This window comes from Panthera pardus, unplaced genomic scaffold, assembly GCF_024362965.1.
Source record: "Panthera pardus isolate Hobbes unplaced genomic scaffold, ASM2436296v1 HiC_scaffold_24, whole genome shotgun sequence".
Taxonomy (NCBI): domain Eukaryota; kingdom Metazoa; phylum Chordata; class Mammalia; order Carnivora; family Felidae; genus Panthera; species Panthera pardus.
In genome coordinates this window covers 93,629,087-93,643,737 of record NW_026526810.1, presented here as the reverse complement: position 1 = coordinate 93,643,737, position 14,651 = coordinate 93,629,087, and the positions used below count along the sequence as shown (strand labels likewise).

Genomic DNA, 14,651 nt, shown 5'->3' with positions numbered 1-14,651 from the left:
AAGACAATAATTTAAGGCACAGGAAACTGAAATAGTATTACAGTTTGTTTTATTCATGAGAAAATATTAGAATCCAGTATTATTTAGCTTTGAGTGAGGTGTATCAAGGGTTGACCACAGTCTCAAATAACCAGAGAAGGAAGACTTGGCAATCAGGCTTACATTTCTTCTTCACACCAGGGTAAAGGAAATGGGTTTACATTTCAACAAGAAGTAGAGAGAAAAAATTGTTAAAAGTCAGAGACGTTAGAGATCAGAAAAATTAGAGATGGAAAATGTTTCAGCTATGTCATCTAGCCTATTATTTCTTTGCTCTCAGTAGTTAACGCCTGTCCACTTTGACAGCCACTAGTCATCTTTGCAGAGATTTGTTCATGGGTCAGATCTATATATTCAAACCATAATGAGTGTTAACTCAGCGCAGTGCTGATTCACATTAACAGGATTTATACAATCAATACCTGAGATGTGTCCACCCTTAATGATTATAAAATCAGTGTGAGATATAACCCCTTCCTTTAAAAAGTGCATCACTAACAGTAAATAAAACTCAGCACCAGAGTGACTCTTCACCTACTTTGCTCCTGTAATCATTACCTTTGTGAAGAAAAATAATAGCTAATATTTGCTGAGCACTTTATGCCTGCCAGTTTATTACATGAACTCATTTAATGCTTCTAGTAAGAATATTAAGAAATAGAAATTGTTATTCTCAGATTATAAATGAGAAAACCCAAGACTCTGGAGGTGAAGCCATTTGACCATGATTTTAACTAGTAGATATATGATTTCTCCATCCTGGGACCTGAGAAAGAACTTGGTCAGTCCTCACATTTTACAATGAGGAAATTGAGACCCAGCAGAGGTAAACGTTTCTTTCTCAAGATCACAACTTGTTCCTCCCAGGGCAGGTCACATAAAGTCTTGCCCTAAGGTGGGCTATGTAATAAGATCAGGAGGAGATAAGCTTCTGGGTCTTGATTTTGTTCTGTCTTCTAAGAACTGGGAAGATACCCGGAAATTCTCTGTAACAGCATGCTGTAAGGATACAGCATCTGCTGATGCCTTGGCCTTGGGAAAGCCTCCAGGGCAAGACTTATTTACTCAGAAGCTGGGCCATGGGGATCCATCCCTCCGCAAGCCCAGCTAACTGCATGTGGAGGTGGAGACCAACTGACAGGGTCTGCATTTTGGGTCCCCGACCTACTAGCTCTGTGACCTTGAGAGACTTATAAGACCTGTCTAAATTTCAGATTCTCCTCTGTGTAACAAGGATTTTATGAGGGTTGTTGTGAGGACTAGACAGCAAATACGTAACAAATGGCAAATATTAATAAGAGAAAAATGAACGAATTAATAAGAGAAAAGTTTCAGAGATCCCTTGCAATTCCAATTCCAATTCATCTATCTTACTGCTTCTTAAGTCACCAAGACTGGGGAGTCCTTCAAAGTATCCCTCCATAGCTTCAGCAGACACTTAATTGGCAAAGATTTGATGACTTGATGTGGTTCTTAATCAAGGACCTTGAAGTAAGGACCACTACACCGATAGGGTTAGAAATCTTTTCATTTACGAAGACCTATTTGGTGTACTCTGGATATACGAAGACCATAATTACCGTATTTAACAGCTTATAAAGCACAAGCCAAGCATATTCCTTGCCTGTTTAATAATGTCCAGGTATCAGCCTTTTAATGGTATCTATCAGCCTTGAAAATATACATGAAATAACTTTTTTCATTAACTTTTTTTAATGTTTATTTATTTTTGAGAGAGAGAGACACAGAGCTCGAGTGGGGGAGGGGCAGAGAGAGAGGGAGGCACAGAATCTGAAGCAGGCTCCAGGCTCCCAGCTGTCGGCACAGAGCCCGATGTGGGGCTCGAACCCATGAACTGTGAGATCGTGACCTGAGCCGAAGTCAAACGCTTAACCGACTCAGCCACCCAGGCACCCCTACATGAAATAACTTTTAAAACAGTAGTTCTCAAGCTTTAGTGTGCTCAGAATTATCAGGAAACCTTGTGAAAGATGTACATCTGAGCCAGGCAAGGCTGGGAAATATGCATTTTATCAGCACCTCCAGCCTCGTTCTGAAGTTTAAGGTCCTCAGAACACACCTTGAGAAAGGCCGTCCTAAGGGCTTGCAGTGGAGCTACTCTTTCTTGATGCTTTCCAGGAAAAACCCAAACAAATGCCCTTCATTCAGCAGGAGCAGCAGAAGAGGAATAGTCAACTCTTGAATTACGATAGATTTCTCCTCCTAATCTAAATGACTCAAACAGATACAGTTTCATTTGGCCCAGCTATATTATGTTCTCTAAAAACACCAAGATTCACAAGTAAGCTCCAGATAGGGACTGATTTCCCTCACCAACTCTGATCACTAGACTGTGATAGATTTAGTTCTCTAAGCAACGAGTGATTTCTTCTTTGGCACGAGAGATTGGAAGTAAAAAGGAAAAGAGGAGTGAATAAAAGGAGGTGGTAATAGATGGTTTGCACTGCATACAATGTGGGCTGGGTATAAAGCTGTCCAGAGAGAACGGAAGCTGAGTTCTTCCATCACACATCTAAAGGTTCCTATAGGAGTCTAAACAACGTATGTCAGGTGGCTTAATTAGAAACTCCTGGACTGTGAGTTTCACACACTCATGGGTGGGCCAATGGCCATTTTAGTATTTAGGCTTCGGTCACATGAGATAATAGCAGTTATCCAAAAGCATTTGAGTGAGAACACACACACACACACACACACACACACACACACACACACACTTTCTCATGCCTTAAAATAAAGCCTTGCATTTTTTTAGAGTTTTTTTTAAGTTTATTTATTTACTTAGAGAGAGAGAGAGAGAGGGAGAGGGAGAGAGGGAGAGAGAGAGAAATCTAAGCAGGCTGCACACTGCCAGCGAGAAACCTATTGTGGGGTTTGAGCTCACTAACTATGAGATCATGACCTGAGCTGAAGTCAGATGCTTAACCTACTGAGCCACAGAGGCACCCCAAAGCCCTGCTTTTAAACACAGCATATCATGTTGTTTTTGAGTTTAAATATTAAGGAACAGATTTCATTGATGATTAAAACAATGCTAAACAGGGGCACCTGGGTGGCTTAGTTGGTTAAGCATCTGACTCTTGGTTTTGGCTCAGGTCATGATCTTATGGTTCTTGAGTTCGAACCCCACTTAGGACTCTGCGCTGACAGTGCATAACCTGCTTGGGAATCTCTCTCTCTCTCTTTCTGCCCACCCCTTGCTTGTGTTCTGTCTCTCAAAATAAATAAAGTTAAAACATAATTTAAGGGGCATCTGGGTGGCTCAGTCAGTTAAGTGTCTGACTTCGGCTCAGGTCATGATCTCACACTCTGTGAGTTCGAGCCCCACGTCGGGCTCTGTGCTGACAGCTCAGAGCCTGGAGCCTGCTTCGGATTCTGTGTCTCCCTCTCTCTCTGCCCCTCTCTCACTCACACTCTGTCTCTCAAAAATGAATAAATGTTAAAAATTTTTTAAAAATAATTTAAAACAATACTAATTATTTGAGGGGGCGTGGTGAACATTTGCTCTGTCCTTCCTCTAGGCAGTGTGCTAAAGGAACCTAATGCCCCCGGATGGACACTAGGTAACTCTTCAATGGAATTTGAATTTTGTTATTGTTTATGGGTGTGATTCTGATTATGCTGGAAGCTGGAGGGATATTGTCGGCCATCTTTCAGGGTGGTAGTATTGCCCTGCCCTGTTTAATCAGAGCTTCTTAGAAGAAGTGGGCTCAGGAGTGATTTAAAATGAAAGAAGATGGATGTTCAATGAATTTCAATAAAAAAGTTCAATCATTTTTAAATTGAGAGTGGGTATGGAAACTGAGACCCACGGGAATTAAAGGAAGTGCTCAAAGCCATACAGATTGTTTTGTTGTTTGGGGCATTATGGGGCTAACAGACCTCACAGGCCTAACTTGGAAAAGATGGCAGGACATCTTGGCCCTGCCCTCATCGCTGTTCCCCTGATTTCATGCAATTCCACTTGGTCATCTGTGTTCCACATAGGAAGTGGTGCCTGTTTTCTGAATATTGAAGGTACAGTGTAAATGTAAAGTTTTTATAGATGAGGTACGCAGGACCAATACCTGTTTAAGTAAAGATCTAAATATTTTGCTGAGACAGCGAAGTTAGTATGGATCCCAGGGTAAAAAAAATCCAGGACAGGAAACGCTCAGTCTTCCAGCACTGCCTGGCTACCTGGAGCTCTGGGCTGTGACCCTCAGCCCCGCCCTGCAGTATTAGCTCAGGACTCCAGAGCAGAGGCTGTGATTTACTGCAGGGCTGTGGGCAAGTTCCTGGAACCTGGCTGTCCTTCCCCTTCCGCGTTTGTACACCAGAGGGATGCTGCTGCTGTCTCCCTCACTGCTTCATCAGAGACACTGTGTGAAAGTAGCTCCTGTTTGGGAGGGTTTTAGAGCACACATTCCACCTCCCTGCTAATACAATTACTAACACTTTCTCGTAGGACAGGGCCAACTCTTCACCCTTTTTCTTCCTTTAATAACAGAACAAAGGGTATCTTTTCTTTTCTCCCTGTGGCCAAAAAGGCTTCAGTGGTTGTTACCTCCTCAGAAGGTCAGTTTGCTGAGGTTAACAGTATTCCTAGGCGCACCACAAATAAACAACAATAACAACAAAAATTACTGCTGTGGTGGTTCTTAAGTTACAATAAGCAGACTTTTCTAACTGTAAAAACATGGCCCCAGCCTGTCTCCACACCACCTCTGTCCTCAAAAGTGCTAGGCCTGGGGTCGTGGAGGGGAAACCAGACTGTTTATTGGGGCCATCTTGTTTTGGTCATCGCCAAGGCTTTCCACAAGAAGCATTTAAAAAAATGTTTTGGAAGTAAGGTGACCTTTCAATAGCCAAAGAAGTACCTCTTAGCGCGCACAGTTCTGCGCACAGCCTGTTTCTCAGTTTGGAAATCCTTTAACAGTTTATGGAAGGCCACTCTTTAAGCCAATCCAACAGCTCCTTTTTCCATAACCTGATTTTAGAGGTGTTTCATTATCTCTAATTACTCGGGGTAAATGGTGATTACTCAGTGTTTTAATCATCAGTTTGGGCTGCAGTTACTCTAAACTCGGGGAAGCCCAGACTCCCATGGGTATTTTTGGAAGGAACGGCGACTAGTCGGTGCATGCTTTCTAGTACCTCTGCACGTGGTCCCCAGGTGAGCCCCGGCCGCTTCCCCGGGCTGGAGGCAGCACCGTCCGGGCCGGGGCAGCAGCTGTGGACTCCGGCGCAGCCCGGGCTTCCGGGACCCGGGCCTGCGAGGCGAGGCCCGGCGGCTGGATGGGAGGATGTGGGCGGGGCTCCCATCTCAGAAAGGGAGGCGAGCGAGGGCGGAGGGAAGAAGGGAGGGGCTGACGGGGAAGAGGAGGAGGAAGGAAAGAAAGAAAGGGAGCGAGGGAAAGAGGGGGAAGGAGAAGATGCACGAGGGCAGAGGAGGAGGGAGGGAGGGAAGGAGAGCGGAGCCCTGTCCGGAAGCTAGGTGAGTGTGGCACCCGAGCCGAGGGACGAGAGCCTGAGACGCTGCGGCCGCTCGGGGCTGAGTAGCTCGCCTCTCTCCCTGATGGGATTCCCGTCCGCGCCGTCTCGAGCCTGCAGCGCCCCAGTCCTCGGTCCTTGCCCAGGTTCACTGCAGCCGTTCAGAGGTCCCCGGGAGCTGCTGCTGGCAAGCCCGCTACTGAAGGGACCTATGGTGAGCAAGGCTACCTGGCGAGGGGAGCCGGGCAGAGGGGGCCGGGGAGCATCCTTGGGGGGAACGGCGGGGGGGCTCAGCCTGTGGCCACCGCTAAAGGTGGCCTATTTTTTCTCCAACCGTGGTGCTAGAGGTAGGGATGCTGGCGCTGAAAGGCACTTCCACGTCTTCTGCTGTCTCTACCCAGGCCACTTTCTCCGTCTGGCGGCCCCGGGCCATTTCCACCTTTGATAGGTTCGGAGCAGAAGAGAAGGGAAAAAGAGAAGCCTCTAGTTGCGGGTCGCTGGGAAAGACTGAGGGGTCCTGAGACGAACGCGTTGCGAGGGCACTGGCGTTTGCGATCCCCGGACGGGAAGGGCCGGGAGAGAAAGGAGTGTCGGCTCCGAGGTCCTGAGAGTGTGAGAGGGCCGAGGGACCGCGAGGTGGAGAAAGAACACCTAACCAGGGCTGGTTCTCTCGCGGGGAGCGCGGTCCTGCAGCCTCCGGATCTTGCGCGCCGCCAGAGGGGCTGCGTCGAGGGGAGTGTCACCCGACCCGGCCCCCAGCCGGCGGGAGCCCCTGAGAGCACGCGATATGCCGCTGCACGACGTGCCTGCTGCACAAGCTATTTTCATGAACTTGCAGCCTCCAAGGAGCCTCTCCCCTATCGTTTCCTGGTGTAGGGTCTGTAGGGACCATAGTCAGGATGCCTCGCTCTCCGGGCACGCGTCTTCCTGCGGTGTGGTGGCCCATGGGGAGTCGCTGGCGAGACTCGCTACGGACCCAGGCTCTTGCTGGTCCTCCTTGCCCAGAGCCGACTGGCAAGAGCCCTGGGATTCCTGGGTCCTTGTGGACCCCTCCCTGCGGGAGTCGGGCCCGACGCTTCCGACGCTTCCTGGGCACCGCTTAGGTGGATGGACTGTAAAGATCGCAGTTTGTGGGCTGAAAGCTTTGTGAGACGTTAAGCTCCCCCACCCCCTCCGCAAACGTAGACTTAGTAAACTGAGGCCACCTCTGGGCCAACTTCGGCGTCGGAAGAAGACTCGGGCGGGGAAGTAAAGGACAATCGTCACGAGTTGCATCCCTGCCTCCCCCCACTCCCAAGAAAAAGTTCTGGAGACGAATATCCTTTTCGACGTTTATCTTTTTATTTCAAAAAATGAGGGGGGCGGATTGGGGGAGGAAAACGTGATTAGAGACGAATCCTACGGAATCTGAAATTGAAACACAACCCGCTCTTGGTCCAGCCTCCGGGTTTTAGCGCCGCGCGCTCCCGCCGCCGCCCTAGGAGATTCCTTGGGGCAGAGGATTGTCCGGGGATCCCGGGCGCCCGCCCCTTCCACCGGCCCTTCGCCCCGCGGGGACTTGCTCTTCCCCGTCTGCTTTTCCCATTTCTACAGCTCCTCCCACGGGGCTTTTTTTTTTTTAGGGTTCCCGGCGTCTCAAATAACCCGTTTGCTCTCCCAGCCCTTTCGCAGTCAGACCCTGCGGTGGCACGAGAGCAGGAAAACCGGAGAGCCGCTCAAGAAGCTGCGCGGCGCTCCCGGGGCGCCGACCATCGCGCAGCGGCGCCCGCGGCCTCCACACCCTGGCCGGCGGTGCCGGGCGGCGCCGGGCAGCCCGGGCTCGGAGGGAGGGCTAAGAGCTTGATTCCTTACTCTTCCTCAAAGGCTTCCCGCGAGTGCCCCCGAGAAGGAAACCAAATTTGAGGGAGAGAGGCGGGCAAGTTGAGCTTCCCGTCTCTGAAACGACTGGAGGCTGGAACTGGGAAGAGCCGCAGAGAAGGGAGGCCGGGTGCAGTGGCCACGGGAGCGGGAGTCCGGGGCTTGGGACCCGGCGCGGGCCGAGGCCGACGCAGAGTCGAGCGGGACAGGTTTTCGAAAAGGCCCCAGTGCAGAACGACCCACGCCTGCAGCATCTCCCGTTAGGCAGGACATCCCGGTAGTTCCTCGAGCTGTGGGTTGGTAGAATTCTTGAAGAAATATTTGCTGCGACTCTGCAGCTGGTGCAAAGGAGGAAGGGGGTGGGGGAAGGAAGTGGCGGGGGGGAGGAGTGGTGGTTTCAAAAATAAGACAATCTGGAGAGAGAGAGAGAGAGAGAGAGAGAGAGAGAGAGAGAGAGACGCGGACACAGAGGTCGAGCGCAGGCCGAAATGTGTTCACGGTTTTCTCGACTCCTTGGAACGCAGCGGGATTTCGTTTCTGCGCTGGGTCGGGAGTTGTAAAACCTCAGCGACATTAAGACCTGAAACTTGTGATGCGCTCTTTCCGCGGCGACGTCTCCTTTTGAGTCCTCCCCTCCGCCTTGAATGTCCCGCCGACCGCTTTCTTTGGGGATTTGCTTTGCTTGGAGAGGACCCCCCGGCCGACGCGGTGCGGAGATTCTCCGAAATGGGAGCGCAGAAAATAGCCCCACGGCCGCTCCCTCCCCACTTTCCCACACCGATCTCCGCCCAACACCTCCCCCTCCGGCCCGGTGCGTGACAGGGGTGGCAGCTTTGGGCTAGGAGCTCCAGCACCAGCCTGGCTCCTCTGAGCACTCGCAGGCGTTCGCCTGGGGGTGACCGGCTGTCGCTGTTAGAAATATCTGGCCTCGCGGAGACCCCGGGGAGGAAGTGGCGGGGTGCGTGCGCGCGCGCCCGTTTGTGTGTCCCGAAGCGCTTTCCTTTTTAAGTGCCCCTCGGTTGGTGAGGCTTTGAGCTGCCGGGACGCCGCCCCCGCTCCCGGCCCCACTTGAACCGAGTTCGCGCCAAGAGGCGCAGCCCATACAGTGAGCCCCAGATCCTCCGGCTTCAGGTCGGGGGCGAGGGCCCGGCCCGCTGCACCGAACGCCGCAGGTAGAAACGAGGACCTCGCTCCTCCGCGTACTGCTCCCGGGGACCGGCCGGGGGCTGCTCCGAGCGCCGCCCGGAGCTCCTCCCGGACCGCAGGCGGCTCTGGCGGCCGGCGCGGGGGTTGGCCTCTCCTCGAGGGGGCGGGGCCGCGGGGGGGAGGGCGCGCGGGCCCTTTCGCCGCCCGCTGCGGGAAGGGCGGGCTCCTCAGTGCGCGGGGCGGGCCCTCTGCGTTCACGTGACTCAGAGGGGCTGGAAGAAAAACAGAGTCTGTCTGCGCCAGAGTCTCATTATATTCAAATATTCATTTTAGGAGCCATTCCGTAGTGCCATCCAGAGCAACGCACTGCCGCAGCTCCTCTGAGCCTTTCCAGCAAGTTTGTTCAAGATTGGCTGTCAAGAATCATGGACTGTTATTATATGCCTTGTTTTCTGTCAGTGAGTAGACACCTCTTCCTTCCCCCCTCCTGGGATTTCACTCTGCCCTCCCCACCCCTGCTCGCCTTGTGTCCCTCCCGTCGGACCTTTTTTCCAGAGTTCACACTCCGCTTTCTGGCAGCGCTGTCGCTTTCTTCTTGGCCGGGCAGCCGCGGGGCTCTGAGCATACCGGTTTTGTTTAAAGTGCTGCTTGCTCCCACTCGCGCTCTCAGATCGGGTGCGTTGCAAGAAAGGGGAGCAAGAGGGGGCTAAAGAGATGAAAGGTCCTCAGCCCCGGGTTGTACCTTCTGGGCAACCACACACACACACACACACACACACAGACAGACACACACGCACGCACACTTAACTGGGGAGCACCTAGTGCCCCCGTGCATGTTCCCAGCTGCTTGTCAAAAGTCACAGAGGTCTCTCTCGGAATCATCCCACTCCCCCGCCCCCCTGCTTTCCTGTGAGTGAGTAGCGGGCGCGATCAGATGCTTTTTGCTGGGCATTTCAAACTCATCAGCCACAGTAAAATAAACCGTCAAGTCACTGGGTCAGCTCCCAGACCACGACTTCGGCCTCAGCCTCTGGACCCTGCTGCCCAGTGTCTTCGCCCACCCTCCCGCTCCGAACCAGCTGGAAGTTGTGGAAGGAAGGCGGAGGAAGAAGGGGGGGGTGTGGAGGAAGAGGGAGAGAGGCTGAAGGTCTGAAGTGGAGAGCAGTGGCATTATAGTTCTCCCTCCCCCACCCTTTCTTACCCCCTCAATGTTAACTGTTTATCCTTGAAGAAACCAAGCTGAGATCATGGCTCAGATAGCAGTTGGGACAAAAAAAGATTAACAGGATGGAGGCTATCTGATTTGGGGTTATTTGACTGTAAACAAGTTAGACCAAGTAATTACAGGGCAATTCCTACTTTCAGGCCGTGCATGGCTGCAGCTGCTGATGGTGGGGGTGTGTGAGGGAGAAGACACAAACTTGATCTTTCTGACCTGTTTTACATTTGACCCTCCATCGCTAGCCTTATATGCATATGCAGAGACATCTCTATTTCTCCAGTTATTGGTGTTTATTTATTCTTTAACCTTCCACCTCCTCCCCCTCCCCAGAGACACCATGATTCCTGGTAACCGAATGCTGATGGTCGTTTTATTATGCCAAGTCCTGCTAGGAGGCTCGAGCCATGCTAGTTTGATACCTGAGACGGGGAAGAAAAAAGTCGCCGAGATTCAGGGCCACGCGGGAGGACGCCGCTCAGGGCAGAGCCATGAGCTCCTGCGGGACTTCGAGGCTACACTTCTGCAGATGTTCGGGCTGCGCCGCCGGCCGCAGCCTAGCAAGAGCGCCGTCATCCCAGATTACATGCGGGATCTTTACCGGCTCCAGTCTGGGGAGGAGGAGGAGGAAGAGCAGACCCACAGCGTCGGGCTGGAGTACCCTGAGCGCCCCGCCAGTAGGGCCAACACCGTGAGAAGCTTCCACCACGAAGGTCAGTCCCTGAGGAGAGTCTGGCGGTGGCGGGGTGGGGGTGGGGGGTGGGGGGGCGCTAGTAGGGCTGGTTGGTGGGACAGTGGAAGCCCTGGGGGACAAGAGTTCAGGTTACATCAAAGCCCCAAATCCTGGAGGCCGGGAACAGAGCTGCTTACCTCCAAGAGCTGTGGCTGAATTTATTTTTTAGAGACAGAGGGGAGGGGTTTCGGGGGCAAGGGAATGACACCACTCAGACGTGGGCTAGCCCCCGCGGTGTGTTTTTGCTATATCAAAGTCTTTTCTGCCAGGTTTTCTGCCCGTTTTTTTCAAAGCACCTACTGAATTTAATATTACAGCTGTGTGTTTGTCAGGTTTATTCAATAGGGGCCTTGTAATCCGATCTGAATGTTTCCTAGCGGATGTTTCTTTTCCAAAGTAAATCTGAGTTATTAATCCACCAGCATCATTACTGTGTTGGAATTTATTTTCCCCTCTGTAACATGATCAACAAGGCATGCTCTGTGTTTCCAAGATCGCTGGGGAAATGTTTAGTAACATACTCGAAAGTGGAAGAAGAGGGAGAGGGTAGTTGTGTGCCTGTTTCCTCCCGCCTCTGCTCTGTTGGCCCCCCTTTTTCTTTATAACCACTTGTAAAGAAAACTGTGTACACAAAGCCAAGAGAGCTTTAAAAGGGGAGTCTGATGGTGGTGGAGTAAAGAGTTGACACATGGAAATTATTAGACATATAAAGGAGGTTGGGAGATCCTTTCTGTCTTTGGTGCTCGCTGCATGCTAGCTAAGTTTTGCCGGTTTGCTAGCTGCCCGTGTATCTGCTCCTTCAAATGAAAAGGTATGCTTCTTTCCCCAAATAGGCTTCCACTATGGAAGCAGAATTCACCATTCATCACCCAGTGCTTCTTGACTGAAGCTATTTCTTGACTTTTTTAACTCTCAAAAAAGTTAATGTGCTTTTTTTTTTTTTTTTCCTTTTCCCTTTTTTCTTTTCCTCAACGGTGCCTAGAACATTTGGAGAACATCCCAGGGACGAGCGAAAACTCTGCTTTTCGTTTCCTCTTTAACCTCAGCAGCATCCCAGAGAACGAGGTGGTCTCTTCCGCAGAGCTTCGACTCTTCCGGGAGCAGGTGAACCAGGGCCCCGATTGGGAGCAGGGCTTTCACCGAATAAACATTTATGAGGTTATGAAGCCCCCGGCAGAAGTGGTGCCTGGGCACCTCATCACACGACTACTGGACACGAGACTGGTCCACCACAATGTGACACGGTGGGAAACTTTTGATGTGAGCCCTGCGGTCCTTCGCTGGACCCGGGAGAAACAGCCGAACTATGGGCTGGCCATTGAGGTGACTCACCTCCATCAGACACGGACCCACCAGGGCCAGCATGTCAGGATTAGCCGATCGTTACCTCAAGGGAGTGGGGATTGGGCCCAGCTCCGGCCCCTCCTGGTCACTTTTGGCCATGATGGCCGAGGACATGCCTTGACCCGGCGCCAGAGGGCCAAACGTAGCCCCAAGCATCACCCACAGCGGGCCCGGAAGAAGAATAAGAACTGTCGTCGCCACTCGCTCTACGTGGACTTCAGCGATGTGGGCTGGAACGATTGGATTGTGGCCCCACCAGGCTACCAGGCCTTCTACTGCCACGGGGACTGCCCCTTTCCACTGGCCGACCACCTCAATTCCACCAACCATGCCATTGTGCAGACCCTGGTCAACTCTGTCAACTCCAGTATCCCCAAAGCCTGTTGTGTTCCCACTGAATTGAGCGCCATCTCCATGCTGTACCTGGATGAGTATGACAAGGTGGTACTGAAAAATTATCAAGAGATGGTAGTAGAGGGATGTGGGTGCCGCTGACGTCAGGCAGTCTTTGGGGACACACAAGTTCCCATCCACTCACCCACACACTACACAGACTGCTTCCTTATAGCTGGACTTTTATCTTTAAAAAGAAAAAAAAAAAAAGGAAAAAAAAAAACCTAAACATTCACCTTGACCTTATTTATGACTTTACGTGCAAATGTTTTGACCATATTGATCATATATTTTGACAAAATATATTTATAACTACATATTAAAAGAAAAAATAAAATGAGTCATTATTTTAAAGGTAAACTGTTCCTTTTCTCTTTAATCCTTTCTCTTTTCCTTCTGCCCCATCTCTTTTGAAAGAGATTTATGTGCCACCCCCGCCCCCCTCCCCTCCAACCCCTCTGTTAAGGAGGGGCTGGGGGCAGGATGGAAGTCAGAGGGTGGTAACTAGAGGTGGTGAAGTTGGAGGGACAGGAAGTAAACTGATGGTAGAGAGATGGTAATTGCCAGGATGAATTGTTTTCCATTTCTATTTAATGTTAACAAGGACGCAGCATCCTCTCCCATCTGGATGACACATGCCTTGGAGAAACAGTGGGATGAAAGGAGTAGGCCAGATTAAAGACTCAGATTTGGGCTCCTTGTACATCTTCTGTTTTTGCTCACCTGTGAGAGGTGCGTCCCAGCTGAGTGTGATGGATAGAGTCTCAACTCTAAGGAATGATTCCCACTGCAGTTTTATGATAGCTAGGGTGTTTCCATTTATTATAGGCAACGATGATGTATTTTCAAACCAAAACTAATTTGTACATTCACATATTAATGTGTATGTGTGTGTGTGCGCGTTTGTTTTGACAGGCTTTGGGGTGGGGTGCGGGGGTGAAGTGGGTTTTATTGAATAGAACAAAAAATGTGCCTTACCTTTGAAAAGTTTGGTGACCAGTATTTTAATATACCACAGTGGTGGAATCCTCCAATGTCTCTTGGCTTTTGCCCCCTGTCCTTCTATTCCCCACATGAAGGCCTAAAATTCTAACAGATTGGGCTTGGGTGGCAAAGGGATCAGATACTGAAGGGTCAAAACTGCTAAGTAGGCATTGTGAACACATTCTCCCATATGCAACATGGAGTCCAGTTCCAGCTCCCTTACCTCTCCGTGCTGTCTGCTCGCCCTTCTAGAGCGGGGCAGAGAGTAATGCATCTAGTAATGCATCTTCAAGGAGAAAGCTCAATTTTTGGCCAAAGGGAAAAAGGAAAACGCTAATGTGTGTGAGTCCCCCTCAGTTAAGGGATGCCTAGAACTACATGGATCTAGAAGCTAAGAGGATCAGAGAAAGAGACCCTGGCTCTTTCTTACTTGCCACCAGCAACTAAATTAAGCCCTGGAATTTTAGCCTGCGTAGGTTCATTTCTTATGTGTGTACTTTTCCCTGGGAAGGTTTGGGGCAAAAGCTTTGTCTTTATAGTCTGTGTAAGGTGGGCTGATAGGAGTGCATTTCTCCCTTGTGAAGGTGTAGACACCAATGGCCTTGGTGGTGGTGGGGGGGGGCACCCCTGCATTCATGTACACAACTCTTCCCAGTGCTCTTGGAGGTGGGGTGGGTGAAGCAGGATTCATTTTTGTTTTTAATTACCGAAGCCCTACAATCCTCCAAAAGGAGCAGCTTAGTGGAAACCAATAAAAATAGAAGTGGAGCGGCTGCCAAAGCCCCAGCTCCCCGGAGAGCGCAGGTGGAGAGAGGAGATCAGAGCCCCAGGCAAAGGCAGCAAGACTCCAAGGTTCCTCCAAAACTCCCTGCAAAGAGGGATATGTGCCTCCCTCCTCCAGCCCCCCAGGTCGCTGCCCCTTTGATTAATGGTATAGAGGTCGAATAAATCATTTAGGGGAAGCCCATTATGGGTTCCCCTCAGGCGGCCTCGTTTTGTTTCACCAGATTTCCAGCAACTTTCTGAAATGTCCGTGTCATTGGAAAGGAACCCGCAGATCTCTAGCACTTGGACAAATTATCAGAGGGCGAATCCTGAGCCTGGTGGCAGCCAGGCTCAGGTCACTTTCTAGCAACCACCCTGCCCCCCAACCCCCCCCCCCCCCCTTCTACTGGCTTATTTTCAGGAATGGATAATGTTGTTTATTTGTTCAGCCAAATATTTGGTCTGGGGAATTTACCGTGAAATTCTGTGAATTGCATATACCTAGTTAACAAAATAGTCCTAATGCCACAAATGTTAGCATGAAGAACAACGAGCTATGGCCAGCTTTAACTCTTTAAATTCTGTTTAAAGGCAGAATTTTGAAGTCCTCAGGCCCAGGGAGATAAGGAATTGAATGTGTGTGGAGATGATTTAATTTAGGGTACAGCGTTCTATCTT

The 14,651-nt window shown here is 50.7% G+C and overlaps 1 protein-coding gene across 2 annotated transcripts; it reads left to right on the top strand.

Annotated features, from left to right (window-relative positions):
* Window positions 1-5,448: 5,448 nt before the first annotated feature.
* Window positions 5,449-12,584, top strand: BMP4 (bone morphogenetic protein 4). 2 transcript variants are annotated; one of them, XM_053889430.1, is made up of 4 exons: window positions 5,449-5,536; window positions 8,869-8,993; window positions 10,141-10,467; window positions 11,470-12,584. In XM_053889430.1, exons 1-4 carry the CDS (start codon window positions 5,475-5,477, stop codon window positions 12,324-12,326), a joined length of 1,371 nt encoding a protein of 456 aa, XP_053745405.1. In that variant the 5' UTR covers window positions 5,449-5,474; the 3' UTR covers window positions 12,327-12,584. The 2 variants fall into 2 exon arrangements, with proteins under 2 accessions (XP_053745405.1, XP_019307321.1); XM_019451776.2 differs by having other exon boundaries at window positions 5,482-5,746; window positions 10,088-10,467.
* Window positions 12,585-14,651: the final 2,067 nt, after the last annotated feature.

Coding starts and splice junctions, on each gene's coding strand:
- BMP4 (XM_053889430.1), top strand. CDS start 5,475: ATGCACGAGGGCAGAGGAGGAGGGAGGGAGGGAAGGAGAGCGGAGCCC. Junction 5,537..8,868: donor GAGCCCTGTCCGGAAGCTAG/GTGAGTGTGGCA, acceptor TATTCATTTTAG/GAGCCATTCCGTAGTGCCAT. Junction 10,468..11,469: donor GAGAAGCTTCCACCACGAAG/GTCAGTCCCTGA, acceptor AACGGTGCCTAG/AACATTTGGAGAACATCCCA.